We start from the raw sequence: 16,065 nt of genomic DNA, 5'->3' as shown, positions 1-16,065 counted from the left end.
TTTGGTTTTTTTTTAAACCTCTAAGCAGGCAACAGTGGCTGACTAGAAACTAAACACTGTTTTGTATTCACCATGGTACTTTTGAAGTTATTTTTCTATTGATGCCAAATGATGCTGGCTTTCTTTACAAATGAGTTTACTTTAGGTAAAAAGTGAGAGAAAATTTAAAGAAAATATTCAATCAGTAGTGGTGGGCAGACAGTACAGCTCATGACTGCAGAAAAGGAATGACTCAACTTTAAGTAATGACATTAAAATGCCACAGCACCGGAATGACTCCAGTTTCAGTGACCGCATCCTGACAGTGGTCCCCAGTGACTCCAGTGCCCACATCCTGACAGTGGTCCCCAGTGACTCCAGTGACCGCATCCTGACAGTGGTCCCCAGTGACTCCAGTGACCGCATCCTGACAGTGGTCCCCAGTGACTCCAGTGACCGCATCCTGACAGTGGTCCCCAGTGACTCCAGTGACCGCATCCTGACAGTGGTCCCCAGCGACCACGTCCTGGCGTTGTTCCCCCAGTAACTCCAGTGACTGCATCCTGACAGTGGTCCCCAGGGGCCCCATTCTGACAGTAGTCCCTGTGACTGCATCCTGACGGTGGTCTCCACTGACCGAGTCCTGACAGTGGTCCTCAGAGACTGCATCCCGATGATGGTCCCCAGCGACCGCGTCCTAATGGTGGTCTCCAGCGCAGGGTGCTTGAGATGATCCCCAAGTTACCCAAAGGAGTGTTAGAACTCCAACACAGATTAGTTTTTATTCATCATCTTTAATAAGTTCCTGATTTTTGTTTTGTATATTATAAAGAATCTAGGTATACTACAAACAAGTGTATATTGCGGTGAACCACAATTCTTTGTAACAACTGGATATGTGATCAAAGAAGTTTTTCAAACCCAGGTCTAGACTCTGTACTTTACATGGGACAGAATCCCAAGAGATGTGTCATGAACACTGAGGTGCTGGAGTGGCCCCCTCCCTGCCCTCTCTTACGATAGCCCCTGATTTCCACCAGAGACCCCATGCAGTTCTGGGCAAGCTGACTCCTTACCCCGCTCCAGTGTGGAACACAAGATATAGGTTAGGCCACTCGGAGTTCTCCCCACTCCCATCACCATCGTGACTGGCCTTATGGGTTCTACCCTAGGTCCCCTGCTGAGGACGCAGGGACAAGCACTTGTTCTCACCCTGTGGGTAGGGAGAAGCCTGGCACTGTTGGAGCCATTTTTGCTCCAGTAAAGGGAACCAGGTAGGATTGTGTCACACAGACACAGCACCGGGTCCCCGACGACCGCCTGAACCTCCTCTGGAGCCCCTCCTTACCTGGACTTCACCACCACATGAACCACTATAGGTGCTTTGATGTTTGAGTCAGCCAGAATCGGGCCCTAACTAACACAAATCCCAAAGTTCATCCACGCTGGGCCACCTCCCTGGCACAGCTGTGATATCCCCGGCTCTCTCTCCTCCTTACCCCAAGTAAGTCCCATGAGGACCTGTGCTCTTTGACTGGGTGGCAGCATGTGTTTGTCTTCCGACAACTATATCTGTGACTCTCACACCTGCCATTCGTTTGAGCCCAAGTTTCTTCTCCCTGGGGCCTTCATAAGACCTGAGTATCCGCAGGCTGGCTGGAGGCCCACTTACTCACTCACTCCGGCATGCACGTTCAGCCCAGCTCTCAGTGCCCTCTCGGAGCTCATCCCCTGATTTCTCAACCACCTGCACAGCTCCAAAAACAAAGCACTCCTCCCCCAGCTCTCTCACAGGCTCTGCAACCATGTTCCATGGAAGAAAGAAATAGCTATGACAGATGACATCATATGCCCTTGACACACGTCACCTGTCCTCGCTCCCAGGCCTGGCCTGGGAATCGCTGCGATTCCAGAGGTGGAAGTGTGAGGGCTAAATTCTGAAAGGCCGAGATGTTTCTCTCCAGCTGGGCCGGCCTGGGTTTGGGAAGTCCTTCCTCCAGGACACAGTGAACCAACTCCAATGGCGTGTCCTTGTTCTGATGGGGAGGGTGGGGCCGCTGGAGAAGACAAGGTGGCTTTGGTCCCTGGGTGGGGAACTAAGGGGGACTACGAGGTCTGAGCAGGGGTGGTAACTGTGGGAGGCATGAGCTCGGGATGTGGTGGGAACAGAGTAGTGTGGCAGGTGACAGAAGGGATGCTCTGGAAGTCGTGTGGGAAGCTGAGACCTAGAGGCGGCGGCGGAGGGAAAGGGATTGCGGTGAGGACCTCCTGGAGGAGGCCAGACGAGGAGGGTGAGGATTTTCTTCAACAGGTTTCGCTCAGGCCTTACCGCCCCGGTCCTGATGCGCACTATGGACAGGGAAGGAAACACCAACGTGCTGCTTTTTTCTGCTCTTGTTTATCAACATGTAAACGCTGCCGTATCCTTTTAAGCACACAAATGTGGGATCTAAGGTGACCTCAGGTCCCAGATTTGCTTAAACTCCCAATTGCCTTTTTATCTAAAGAACTGGAACACAATTCTGATTAGATCACGACTCTTGAGTTTGGAAGAGAGTCATTGTCATTTTGTCACAATGCATGGGGATGCTGTTCTCTTACTGGCCTCATTTATTTAAACTGAGTTCCCTGAAATTGGTCTATTCTGGAGTGATCTTAGTTTCCCCAGCACATGACACAGTGCCTGGAACACGGTGGGCAATTCAGAACATTCTAGAAGGGATGAGTGAGGGATCACTCACATCCACACACACACACACACACACACACACACACACACACACACACGGTTAATCTTAAGTATTTTCCAGTGAGGTCACCAAAAAAGCAGTGGTAACGTCACGGTTCCCGGCCTCTGACTTCTGGTTCCCACCGCCTGGGGCTGAAGATGGTGGCTAAGGGCTTCCTGTCTTCACATTCATTCAGGACAAATATAGATAAATCCCTGCTACATGCCAGCCCCCACGCTGGGCACACAGGCATTGTGGCAGGAAGACAGGCATGGTTCTGGCCCTCGGTGACTCTCCTGCAGTTCTTTCCAAGCCCCTTTCGACTGCAGGGCTGGTGCACAGGCTGTGCCCTCTGCCTACTATGCTCCTGCCCAAGTCTCCAGCTGCCTGGCCCCTTCTCATCCTGAAAGGACACCTGCACAGAGGGAGACCTCCCCCTGGGAAGTCAGCATCCGGCCCTTCACTCTCTCTCTCAAGCGCACTATGTCTTAGCACAGTAGTAATTAGTTTGTTCATTTCTCTCTTTAGGACCCACCTGTGTCTGCCCCACTGGAAGGTGACCGCAGAGAGGTGGCAGCTCTCCAGGAGCAGGGAGACCCGTGACAAGATGCAGCCACGCCCAGCCAGGAGCTGTCAGGCAAGGCCTCCGGGAACCCGCATTTCCACAACCTACTCTGGTTTCTTCCCATGTGGGAGGTTGAAGAAACCTGCCACCAAGGAACTAATTATGGCTGAGCCCAAGCAGTTCTTGCCTTCCAGGAAATTTCCAAGACAAAGGGTGTGCACCCCTCCCCCTTCCTGCTTTGATGTCTCCATAGTTAACAAAGCTGCAGTGATACTGACCGCCCAGGGCTGTGGTGTGGATCTGGGCTGAGCCGCTCTGGTCACGCAGAGCCCAGAGCACACTACAGAGAGCTATGGCGGAGATCATCTTCTCTTCTCCTGGCAGGTTAGTTTCCTGGTCTGTGAAACGGGCCCTCCTCATTGCTACCTCACTTCCTGCGGGATGACTTAATGCAACGTCACAGATGAACAGTCTGGCTCACAGCCAACAGACACTCAACAAATGGCAGCTGGAAACACTGTATTTTTATATGGGAGTGTCTCTGAAGAGGTGGGATAGGAGTCCTAATTTTTTCTTAAGACAGGGTCTGGCTCTGCCACCTAGGCTGGGGCGATCATAGCTCATCATAGCCTCAGTATCCTGGGCTCATGCAATCCTCTCACCTCAGCCTCCCCAGAAGCTGGAACTACAGCTATGCACTACCATGCCCGACTAAGTCTTTACTTTTGTAGAGATGGTCTATGTTGCTTGGGCTGGTCTCAAACTTCTGGCTTCAAATGATCCTCCCACAGTGCTCAGATTGTGGCCGGCCAGATCTCACTAACACAGCAGGCCTCTGTAACAATTGTTTCGGCACTGACTGAGTGGTGAAGTTAAATATTAAAAGCTGAGAGCTAGTGCCCTTATACAAAGGCTGGAATGTAACAAAAGCCCACCCCTAGCTGTGCCCAGGCCTTTCCTGGGCCTTGAAGCATGCCAAGATAATGAAGGATTAAACAAGTGTTATTGGGGGTGTGAAGAAACTCCCCAGGCCTCCACAGACAAGTTTACTGGGGGTCTGAAGGGACTCCCCAAACCTCCATGATTTAGCAGGAGACAAGATAAGGGCAATCACGTCCACACCTGGACCCATTTAGATGAAGTACATTTACTGAAGCTCCAGAGGAAGGTCTTCAGGACTCAGACCTTAGTTATAGACTAGAAAAGGCTAATCACTTAGGTCTTTAGACGAATGCACACTGACACATGGACAGATAGCTTAGGAGGTATGCAAGCACTGGGAAACTTTGTAATTTTGAGTTGGTCTGTGGATAACTTCCAGGCCTTCTCCCACTACCAGGTTACAGAAATAAAAATTTTCTTCTCTCCCAGTTCATCTGCATCGTGTTATTGGGCCATGAGAATAAGCAGCACAACCCTTGGTTTGGTTTGGGAACAGGATTACATGCATAAGCCACTGCATCCAGCCGGGATCCCTAAACTTTTAAACAGCCCTGACTACTGTCCTGGTTTTACCTGTGGGTTGCTCACTCTTCCCCACCAACAGAGGATGGGAATGAAGCTGCTGGGTTCTGCCCTTCCAAGTCATGCCTCCCACCATGTGGAGTGTGTATCCAAGTCATGTTCCCGACTCTGACCGGAGGCAGAAAGCCAACACTCTACCTGCTGGTTTCCATCCAGTGAACGATGCATCAGCGAGGACGCAAAATATCCAGAGAAAATTTTGAGTCACGCCGCCAAACGGGCCTCTGGGCAGAAAAAGCAGCCTGATCGAGGCCACTGCTGCTTATGGTTCAACAAAGGCCTGCCAGTTGCAAAATCTAGCAAGAACATGCAGGCTCCCAGGTGTTCGTGAGCTCGGAGGATGTGAACTTCAGTCCTGGCTCTGCTGCCCTCTCTAGAAGCAGCTCACTCTCTTGCAGCTGTTGGGGCTCATATGTGAAACGGGCCAAGGATGTCTCAGTCACAGCACTGCTGAGAGCCAAGAACACCAAGAGCCAGCATGGGGCCGAACACAAGGTCGGTTCTCCATTGGCAGTGTGATGGTGGCATGATGACCACTGCCTCATCCAAGGCTGTTATTACCACTCCCATCCAAACTAACTGTGGTTCCCCCAGGCCGGTAGAAGTGGCAGGTGCTGATACGTTTCAGCTCTCAGTCGGGTCCTGGCCTGAATGCCTTATGTGCATTACCTCATTTCAACCTCCCAGCACAGGGAGAGGTGTGTCATTAGCATCACCATTTTGCAGATGAAGAGACTGAGGCTTAGAGAGGTTAGGGAACCTATCCAGGCTCACCCAGTTAATAATGTTCATTTAATTCATTTTACACTAATTTCACAGTTTGTATCTGCTGGCCAGTAGGCACATGATGGTGCATAAGATACACTTAGTCCCTGTGAAGCTGATGTCAGGTGTTAATTAAATGCACAATGAATTGCTCACAGGTTGAGGAAGTGAGAGTGTTAGGTGGCAGGACACAGAAATTTAAGCCATGTTATTTGTTCTTTGTGGCTTTACAAGCAGCAAGTTCCTATCCTTGAGGGAAGGGAAGCCATTGTGGTTCTAAAGACACAGGAAAGGCCACCAGGTTCTCAAGTCACCCTAGGACATGGGGCCCAGCTGCCCAAACTCCCAGCATCTCTCGATGAGTCACTGAGCCCCACTGTAAGGACAGCTTCTTTGTGAGGGCTTCACGGAAGAGCCAAGACAGAGAGGGACACAGAGACGCCAGGAGGGAGACGAGGGGAGCCACCTGTTCAGACTGAGTCCCGCGCATCTGGGGCCGGCGAAGTTCCCTGTGCCCAAGTGTGGCCCCGGAGGGAGTGACAGCCAGCAGCAGAGCCTTCAAAGGCCCGTGCATGGGCACTGGAGCAGCTGCCCCACGGATTGTTAACGTGAAGACAGCCTGCCACTCCCTTCTCCCAGGTCCTGCGCACCTGCAGAATAGGAAGGTGGAAAGAGAAAACGTCTGGGAGAAACATCGTCTGTAACTGAATTTCCTCTCACCTGGGCAGGTAGGAGGAAAACCGGAAAATAACAATTCAAGTTCCATACCACTTAATAAAGGAATCATTGAATGTGAGGTTTCTAGCCCCATGATGGGCTCCTGTCCTAGCCACCACTGTATGATCGATTTTGAATCCAATAACCAGAATGAGACTTTGAAAACCTGTCTCTACTCAACCCCCTCCAATAGCTTCCCACAAGGCCTCAGAAGATCTCACTTTCCACCCCCTTCGAGGATCACTGGGCATCAACCTGGAGCTCCTCGTTCCATCCCTGGGAAGGCTGCAGAAAAGAGCCAGGAGGGAAGGGGATGCCGAGAAGTCAGGAGCAGAAAGGAGGGATGGGAGCGAAGGAAGTGTGCCTGCCCTAATCAAGTCCAAGCGAGCTGGACATTAAGATGTGGAAGGGGGCGCGGGGAGCATAACAAGGACCTATAGAGGGCACAGAAGGAGTAGGAGGGAGGCCCCTGAGGTGAGAGAAAGCAAGATCCTGATTTGGGTAAGAAGAGGGCTTTTATTTTGAAATGGAGTTTCACTCGGTCTCCCAGGCTGGAGTGAGTGGCAAGATCTGGGTTCACTGCAACCTCTGCCTCCCCAGGTCAAGCGATTCTCCTGCCTCAGCCTCCCGAGTAGCAGGATTACAGGTGCCCACAACCACGCCCAGCTAATTTTTGTATTTTCAGTAGAGACAGGGTTTCCCCATGTTGGCCAGGATGATCTTGATCTCTTGACCTCATGATCCACCCACCTCGGCCTCCCAGAAGAGGCCTTTTGAATCTGATGCGAGTTTAGACACAAGTCAGCCCTGTCCCTGGGGAACCTATCCCAACTTCTTCCAGCCCCACTTGCTACAGCCAGTCCCTCCAATCTGCCAAGCTCTCCTGCTTCTGGCCTTGACCTTTGCTGTCTCTCTGCCTGGGATGCTCCCCTCCTAGATCTTTGTACTTCAAGCAACATCTCCTCTCCCCAACCAGCAGTCACCCAATCACATCACCCCATGTCTTCTTCAGAGCACTTCGCTGTATCCGAGAACAGCCTGGCTATGCAGTTGTGTATCTGTGGACTGCCTATCTCACTCACTAGAAAGGATCTTCCACAGAAGCAGAGGCCTGATGCAGCTCACCCCATTACATCTCCAGCCCCTGACCCAGAAGAGAGACCTCCTGATTTACTAACAATATGGACAGTCCTTTAGAGTAGGGGGTGACAAACTCTCTACCATGAGTCAAATCCGGCCCACCATCCATTTTTGTAAATAAGGTTTATTGGAACTGTATTAGTCTATCAGGGCTGTGGTAACAAAATACCACAGATGGTTGTTCAAACAACAGAAATCTACTTCCCACAGTTGTAGAGGCGCAAAGTCCAAGATCAAGGTGCCGGCAGGGTTGGTTTCTCCTGAGGCCGCTCCACGGCTTACAGATGACCATCTTTTTTGCTGCGTCTTTACATGGTCTCATCTCTGCACGCACACAAGCCCCATCCTAATAACGTTTCATCTTAATTACCTCTGTAATGGCCCTACCTCCACAGACAGTCACATTGGGGGTTAGGGATTCAATATGTAATGATGGGGGCAACACAATTCCGTCCCTGTAACAAATGAGCATTGCTGTGTTCTGTTTACATATCATCTCTGGCTGCTTTCCTAGAATGACAGCCAAGTTGAGTGCTGGAAGCAGAGGCGTTAGATCCACAAGGTGTGAAGAATTTACTCTCTGGCCACCCTTTATGGAAGGAAAATAGTCATCCCTGGTCTGGAGCAAGGCCCCTGCTGTTTGACATATCACAACAACAGTCATTTTCCACATTACTCTCAACTGGAAGGCCCCACTGTGAAGCCCACTCCAATGCACCTGGCTACTCTTATTCTGCGTCACAGTCACCAGCGGTTCTATCATTCCCCTGAGACAAAGGGAGTCAGCCAGGCCTCCCACGATTCCAGAGGATGAAACCAGAGACTACAAAGTACAAGCCCACGAAGTCATAATTAAGATATACGCAGAAAATTAGGGAACAGAATTGCCTGTCAAATGCCAGCCCCAGAGCAATTTCGTGGAACTTGTGGTTTGCTAATACCACATCCATTAATAATGCAGAAACCACTCAAGGATTATTGAGAAGACGAGACTCTGGTGCCACAGGCCTCCTGGTAGGAGACAAAATGACATCGTGTGTGTCATCTTTTAGCCACGAAGATCTATCAAGGGCAAGGAAGTGATGGCTTTTTTTCTTCCTGCTGCTTGTTTCTTTCTGCTTAACCACAGTTTCAATCAGAACCAATTCAATTTAAGACTGCAACGGCTAACCCATCCCCCAACATGCTTTTTGATTTTGTGTTACAGAACCCACCAAGTTGTAGAATCAAAGAACCTCAGTTGCAAAAGCTCACAGGAAAGACGGTGCTGAGGAAACAGCTTTAAGTTTTTAAGATAAAGACTTAATTGGTGTTTCTTGCATATCAGGATCCATTCCAGCCTGTTCATAAACATTAACTCATTCAGTCCTCACGACAAACCACTATTAAGACCTTCGTGTTACAGATGAGGAAAATGAGACGCAGAAAGACCAGGTAACTCGGCTGAGGCCACACGGCTAGGAAGTCACGGAGCCGAGAGTCCAACCCGGGCTGTCTGGCTCCAGAGTCCACTCGCAACCACCACTCTGCGCTGCTGCTTTCAGGTGTAAACTGTGTGCATACGTTACATCTGCAGACCGTTCATCCAACAGGTATTTCTACAATTAACAAGCTGGGTACAGGGGCTCATGCCTGTAATGCCAGTACTTCGGGAGGCCAAGGCAGGAGAATCGTTTGAGACCAGGAGTTTGGGACCAGCCTGGGCAACACAGAAAGACCCCAACTGTACAAAGGTTAAAAAAACCAAATAGCCAGGCAAGGTGGTGGCATGTGCCTGTGATCTCCCAGCTACGCAGGAGGCTGAGGTGGGAGGATCACCTGAGCCCGAGACTTGGAGGCTGCCGTGAGCCGTGATTGCACCACTGTGCTCCAGGCTGAGAAACAGAGTGAGACCTTGACTCTATAAATAACAAAAAAAACATAAGCGAAAAAATGATTAGCTTAGAAACCAAAGACCTGGACTTGAGTCTTGGCCCTCCTAGGCCCTCCACTTAACAGCCAGATGGTTGTTTTTGAGGCTCAGTCTCATTTGCAGTAAAGCAAGGATCATAAATACCCTCTCTATGTTATAGGAAGCCATTGTCATAGGATTCAGCTGAAGTGGCTCCAATTTACTGATCTCTGTCACATACAGAATCACTGACTCAACCGATACCAGTGGGGCAATTAAGACTCCACACCTGGCACTGGGTGAGGTGTGGGGGATGCAACAATGAGCAGAATGGGCCCCTCGAGGGGCCCTGAGTCAGTTGCTATAATACACGTGAAACAAACGCTGACAAGAAGAACCACAGAATTCAGAGCTGGGACGATGCTGCAAGGGATGGATAGAATTCCACAAGAGGGCTGACGGAGACCGCCCAGTTCATACTGGCAGGTCATGAAAGGTGCTTCTCACCTGGCAGGAACTTATCAAGCCATGGTGGCAGGGACTTTCCCGGAAGAGAGAAGGTCAGGTATAAAGGCCCTGGGGTCAGCCTGTGGTTAGGCACCACCATTTTACCCCTTCTGTAACTCAGGGCGTAGGCATAATTATCCTTACTTCAGACGCATCAACCAAGCTTCTCAGAGGTTTAAAAAATGCAGGCCAGGCGCAGTGGCTCAAGTCTGTAATCCCGGCAATTTGGGAGGCCAAGGCAGGTGAATCACCTGAGGTCAGGAGTTCAAGACCAGCCTGGCCAACATGGCAAAACCCTGTCTCTACTAAAAATACAAAAATTAGCCAGGCATGGTGGTGGGCACCTATAGTCCCAGCTACTCAGGAGACTGAGGCAGGAGAATCACTTGACCCCAGGAGGCAGAGGACGTAGTGAGCTGACATCGCACCACTCACTTCAGCCTCAGCAACGGAGTGATATTCCATTGAAAAAACAAAAAAACAAAAAAACAAAACAAAACAAAAAGTCTCCCCAGGGTCCGAAACTCCTTTATGACAATGCCAGGACCTGAAAAGCCAGATCCCCCTGACTTGGAAGGCCATCCCATCTCCAGCAAGCCTCACCATCTTCTGTGAAAGGGCTTTTAAAGAAGTCTAAGGATGAGGTCTAACTGGTTGTCTTAGAACGCTCACAGAAATGTCTGAGTGTGAACTTAGTAAAACTCCTTCTATCTCCATTACCTAAGAGTAAATAATATATCAAGAGTATCAGTTTTTCCCTTACCATGGAAGTTATTTGGCCGATAAATTCCAAGGACCACTTGGAAGCTCTCCCCCTCTGTCCTAAAACCAAGCAGAAACATCTGACACTCAGCAAAGAAGGTTCTTGAGGAGGGGGAGATGAAGTACAAGATCTGAAGCTCCAAAGAAATACGAGACCCCCTGGCCTCCCGTGCCCTCACGCCTCACCTCTGCTTTGGCTCCTGGAGCTTATTTCCTGGTAAAACCTGCCCCGATGGGACACTTCATTTTCATCTACATTTACAAGGAAAAGCTCTTCCTGCAGACGAACAGGGTTTTCTCAAAAACGACCCTCACTCTCACCAATGGCCCAGAGTTAGGGGAAAGTCTCTACAGTCCAGTGGCCAGCTTTTCAACTCAACCTCCGCTACGCGTCTATTATGCCCAGGCTCTGGCTGAGCGCTGGAAATTCAGAGATGAGCAAGCCCTGACTGAACGACAGTGCGGCAAGTGCTGTGCTAGATGGACGTGCAGGGGGCTGGGACGGGGACATTCATTCATTCATCAAATACGGACGGATCAAGCACTGCAACTGCTAAATAGCCCCCAATATCCTTTTTGCCTTGAGTTATAAAACCCACCAAGTTGTAGCTGGACACAGGGCTGCAAGACAAAGACTGCATTTCCCAGCTTCCCTTGCAGCTCAGAGCAGCCATCTGAGTAGCTAAACTCTGTCCAGCAGGATGTGGAAATTAGTGATGTGAGCAACTTCTGGATCACACACCCTTCCCGCAGGCCAGTGTAGCAACAAAACAGAAGAAACCTGGGTCCCGGTTCCTCGTGGAAAACAGCTGCCTACCCACCCCACACCTTCCACATCACACTTTCAGGCAAAGAGAGAAATAACCCTATCTTGTTTAACCCAATGATAAGCTATGCTGAGTTAAACCAACACTCTCATTAAAACAAGCCCCAGTTGTGTGGCTGCCATCCTGCTCCAGGTGCCAGAGATACAGCAGAGATGGACAGAGATGACCGAGGTCTCTGCCTCAGGCACCTCACATTTGAATTGGTGACAGACAACATACAAAGAAACAAGTAACTCAGACTGTGTTTTTCCGAAGGAGATAAGCGGGGTGAAGGGTTGGAGATGAATTTAGGCATAGCCAGCCATGCTGTCTCAAGGAAGGGAAAGCTCAGACCTAAGGGTGAAGGGGCCAACGGCCTTGGGAAGAGCATTTCAGACCAAGGGAGCTGCAAGCTCACACGCCCTGCATCTCCTGGAGGAAATGGGAGGTGGCCAGCATGGTGCAGTCCAGCAAGCAGAGGAAGCCAGGAGCCAGGAAAGGAGGACAGAGGAGGGTGTGAGCCCTGCCTGGGAGGTCCCTGTGGGCTACCCAGAGAAAATAACACCCGGACAGGGGCGAAAATAATGTCATGGGGTGAGAGGGTGTGTTTGGAGCAAGGGCTTCAATTCCTGTTCCCTTTGTAATGGAAACTGGTGGGAGAGACCTCTACCCATTCCAGCAAGCTCTGGGAGGAGAGACACTGGAAGGTTAGAAAGGAGTTTCTTTACCTAGGGTAGGGGGCGGGGCTTCAGAAAACCACTCCCTGAAGTTCCCAACAGGGTTTCAAGGGAAGAACTTCATTTTTTAGCAATGCAGCTCTGCCGTATAGAGTTGACTAGGAAGGACCGGCCCTCGCATGTAACGTTCTTTTTACAAGAAGCCTTATTCACTGTCTTTTTATTACAATTTATAACTAGGTTATGGTCCTCCCAGGGAAGCCCCATCTCATCACTTACCTCCTTCCCTTCTTCCACAGCTGTTACTGAGGAAAGAACAAGGCTCTCCTGTGGGGAATGTGCTACTTCTTCAGTTATTTTGCCCTGAATTGATGGGTTTGGAGACTGTCTTTCCTGCTGCGGGGCACTGCTCCTATGTGCCAGGATGCCCTGGGCAGCTCCCATCTTGCCTTCTTTTTTTTTTTTTTTTAAGCTTTACTGAGGTTTAACCAACAAACAGCAGAGTGCACATATTTAAAGCATACCATTTGACAAGTTTTGACATATGTTTACATTTATGAAACCCCCATCACAAGACACAGGACATATCCATCATCCCCAAAGGTTTCTTCAGACTCCTGGTAACACCACCCTCCCATCCCGTCGCCAGACAGCCAGTGATCTGCTTTCTGTCCCTATAGATTAGCTTGCATTTTCCAGAGTTTTCTATAAATGGAATCATACAGCATATGCTCTTTATGGTCTTTTTTTTTTTCACTGGCACAATTATTTTGAGATTCATCCATGCTGTTACCTGTGCCAATGGTTCATTCCTCCTTGACACAATTTGTGTATCTTTTCACCGCCAATGGCCATTTGGCCTTTTCTAGTTGTAGGCTAACACAAAGTTGCTCTGAACATTTGTGCACAAGTCCTTGTGTGAATGTGTATTTCCTTTTCTCTCAGATAAAACCCTAGGAGGGGAATGAGAACCTTGCCTCTGAAGGTGGAGTATTATCTCATTGTTACCTGCCTTTTTTGGGGTGAAGTATTAAGAGTAGCATTTCAGTGAGTCTCTCCTGATGCAGTGCATATATGATCTCTGACATAAGAACTTTAGCTGGTGCAGCAGTAAACACTGTATGTCAACTATGCGATGTGTATGTACGTGCATGCATGTGTGCGCATGTGTGTGTGCACGTGTATGTGTGTGTGTGCATGTGTGTTCCATGTGTGTGCGTGCATGTGTGTGCATGTGTGTATGTGTGCAGGTGTGTGTGCACATGCATGTGTGCAAGCGTGCGTGCACATGTGTGTTTATCTTGGTGATCCTGCTTCTGATTGAACTCTGCTGCATATTTAGCTCAATAAGTATCAAGACAAAATACAAACTCGCACCAAGCTGGAACTTCAGCTGCAGAGTTGAGGGGATACGCATAGACTTCAGGCCAAGGGTAAGGGATGGTCAAAGGCACCGCATGACACCTATGCAGGTGCCTTCAACTCCACTGTCCTGTCTAAGGGAAACCCTTCCAATTCCTCCAAACCACTCAATACCTGCAGCCAGATACTAACTGGCAGGAGCGATTTAATGGTGTTGAACACATTCACTTCAAGTAACGAGTGAGAACCCGCCTCCCTCTGAGAATCACTGTGAGCACTCGTTCATTCACCATATGCCCAGGAAAGACCTGCTACGTGACAAGTGCCACAGTGGGCTCTGGGACACCATGGTGAACGAGTCAGTCTCTGCCCTCAAGGAGTGGACGAGCTAATGCAGAAGCCAGACAGGACACAAATAAATGTCTCTGCTGGGTGCTACCAAGAAAAACGAGACAATGAGGGGCCGAGAGAGCGACAGATGGAAGGGGACAGGTTACTTGCGGGGGGATCAGGGAAGAAGGGCTTCCAGGGGGATAAATAACTGAGCAGAGACCATGCACTGCCTTCAGTGAGCCCTCACAGGCTTTAGGCTACCGTTGCACTGGGAGGCTAGAGCTTAGATAGCCCCTATCTGTGCATCTCCCCAACTTGAGCACCAAAAAGGCAGAATGAGGGATGGGGCTCAGTGGCTAACACAGTTCTGTCCACACCAAAGGCTGTTTGTCCTGAATGCAACTCAAACAGACCCTGATTACAGAGGAAGCCCACCTCTTCGCTCCCCTCTCTTGCTGCACACAGAAATCACAGCAGGGTTGTAGAACACCCAAGTAACTCCCAAACACACGTGCTGGGTAATCTTAGAGCAGTTTCTGTTGATGCTAATGGCCCAGAGAGACAACCTTTCCATCGCCTCTCTCAAAGTGAAGCTTCCTTTGGAACAGTCTCTGCCAAACCGTTAGCCCCAGCCCATCGTGACCTGCATTTCCCCGACTCATTCTCTCCTTCCTACATGCGACAGGCTTAACAGTCTTCTAGCGCTTTTCTATGTAACGCAAGCTTACATAATCACGCTTGCGTCCACTGGGACTTGCTGGCATTCTTGTTTCTTTTGCTCATTAGATAAATAAATCCTTACACGTTGTCAGGACTCTCCAGCTGAGAAATTGATGGACTCGTCTTTAATTTGTACCCATCTAGAAATACCATTTATGTGTAAATAGTAGTAGAAAATATTACACAGGCGTTGCAACAGTCTGCCTTATACCTTAGAAGTCGAGGATATTTTCTGTCTTGTTTCCTGTTTATCCCTGGCACTCGGAGCCGTGACTAGCACACGGCAGGCACTCAGGAGGTATTTGCACAACAAGTCGACAAATATGAAGGAGGGATGACGATGGCACCCACCTGGCATGAGTGATTTGAGGATTAATGACAGTATCTGTAGAGGGCCCCGGGAGTGCCAGTCCACAGCAACAATCCAGCACGTGGCTGCTATTAAAAGGTTGATCCCTGCAGAAGGGATAACATGCCACCCAGAGCCTGGATGAAATCCGTAAATACCCCAAGTCCCATGGGGGAAACGTTCACATTACTGAACAATCCGAATGATACACAGTAGAGGCTGTGAGTCCCAGAAGCCACCATGAGCAGGTGATTCCGTGGAATGCCACTTGGTGGAGACAGATGAGCAGTAGGCATGTATGTGCCTGCCTGCCAGGTGTCAGCACCAGCAGCGAGGTGCCATCTCTGCTGCTGGTTGGGAAAAAACCCTCAGAGCAGGGACCATGCATCACCTTGAGCAGTGAGCCCTTGCAGGCTGTAGGCTTTTGTTGCATTGGGAGGCTAGAGTTTAGGTTGCCCCTGTCTGTGCATCTCTCCCATTTGAGCACCATGAGGGCTGGACTCAGTGGCTAACACAATGCTCTGTCCACACCAAAGGTTGTTCGTCCTAAACACAACTCAAACAGACCATGATTGCAGCGGAAGCCCGCCTCTTCTCTCCCATCTCTTGGTGGGCCAGGAGTTCAGAAGGTCAATGTCAGTGGGGAAGTGAAGGTCAACATGAGAGGATCTCAGGGTAGCAGCACTTTGCTGACTGATGGGGGTGTGTTTTGCCATTTTAACGACCAACACAGCTACGTTGGTGCCTACCAGCCAAGGATGAGCCTGGCAAAAGGCATCTGGGCCTTGACCACTGTGCAGACAGGCAGGCCTCAAGACAGATTCTCCAAGCCATTCCAGGCTCCGGCAGATCCAACACCACTCATGACCCTACGTGGCCTCTACCTTCTACCACTGACAACTTCTCCCCTCTTCTTCGCCTAGGCGCTCAACAGGCAGATGTTTGACACCTATTAAGCTTCCCAACTCTGTGCCAGACATGGAATAAAGTGGGGGAAAAAAACGTACCCAGACCAGCCCTGCATGAAGGCATCCACACCCCATTCAACATTCACAAATGTGAGAATTCACGTGCCTGGCACTGTCCTCATGATGTTAGTGACATCACCTCATTTAATGACAGGAACTGCATTCCTCGTTTGATACTGGAGGACACAGTTCTTTCTGTGGCCTTAACAACCTGACTCGCCATCTATTCCACACCCTCCCTCGGCTAGGCATCTTCATGTAAAACCATTCA

At 49.8% G+C, this 16,065-nt stretch overlaps 1 protein-coding gene across 11 annotated transcripts in view; it reads right to left on the bottom strand.

Moving 5' to 3' along the window:
- Nucleotides 1-16,065, bottom strand: part of SNX29 (sorting nexin 29) — a 589,214-nt gene that overhangs the window by 254,003 nt on the left and 319,146 nt on the right. Inside the window, exon 16 of one of the 11 annotated variants that reach the window (XM_045381440.3) lies at nucleotides 10,581-10,639. The exons of the other annotated variants lie outside the window; for them this stretch is intronic. Within the exon in view, the coding sequence (XP_045237375.2) occupies nucleotides 10,589-10,639 (51 nt within the window). The 3' untranslated portion in view covers nucleotides 10,581-10,588. The remainder of the gene's footprint in view (nucleotides 1-10,580; nucleotides 10,640-16,065) is intronic. 11 annotated transcript variants of the gene reach the window in all.

Source organism: Macaca fascicularis, chromosome 20 (assembly GCF_037993035.2).
Source record: "Macaca fascicularis isolate 582-1 chromosome 20, T2T-MFA8v1.1".
Lineage (NCBI taxonomy): Eukaryota > Metazoa > Chordata > Mammalia > Primates > Cercopithecidae > Macaca > Macaca fascicularis.
This window is presented reverse-complemented; position numbering and strand designations above follow the sequence as displayed.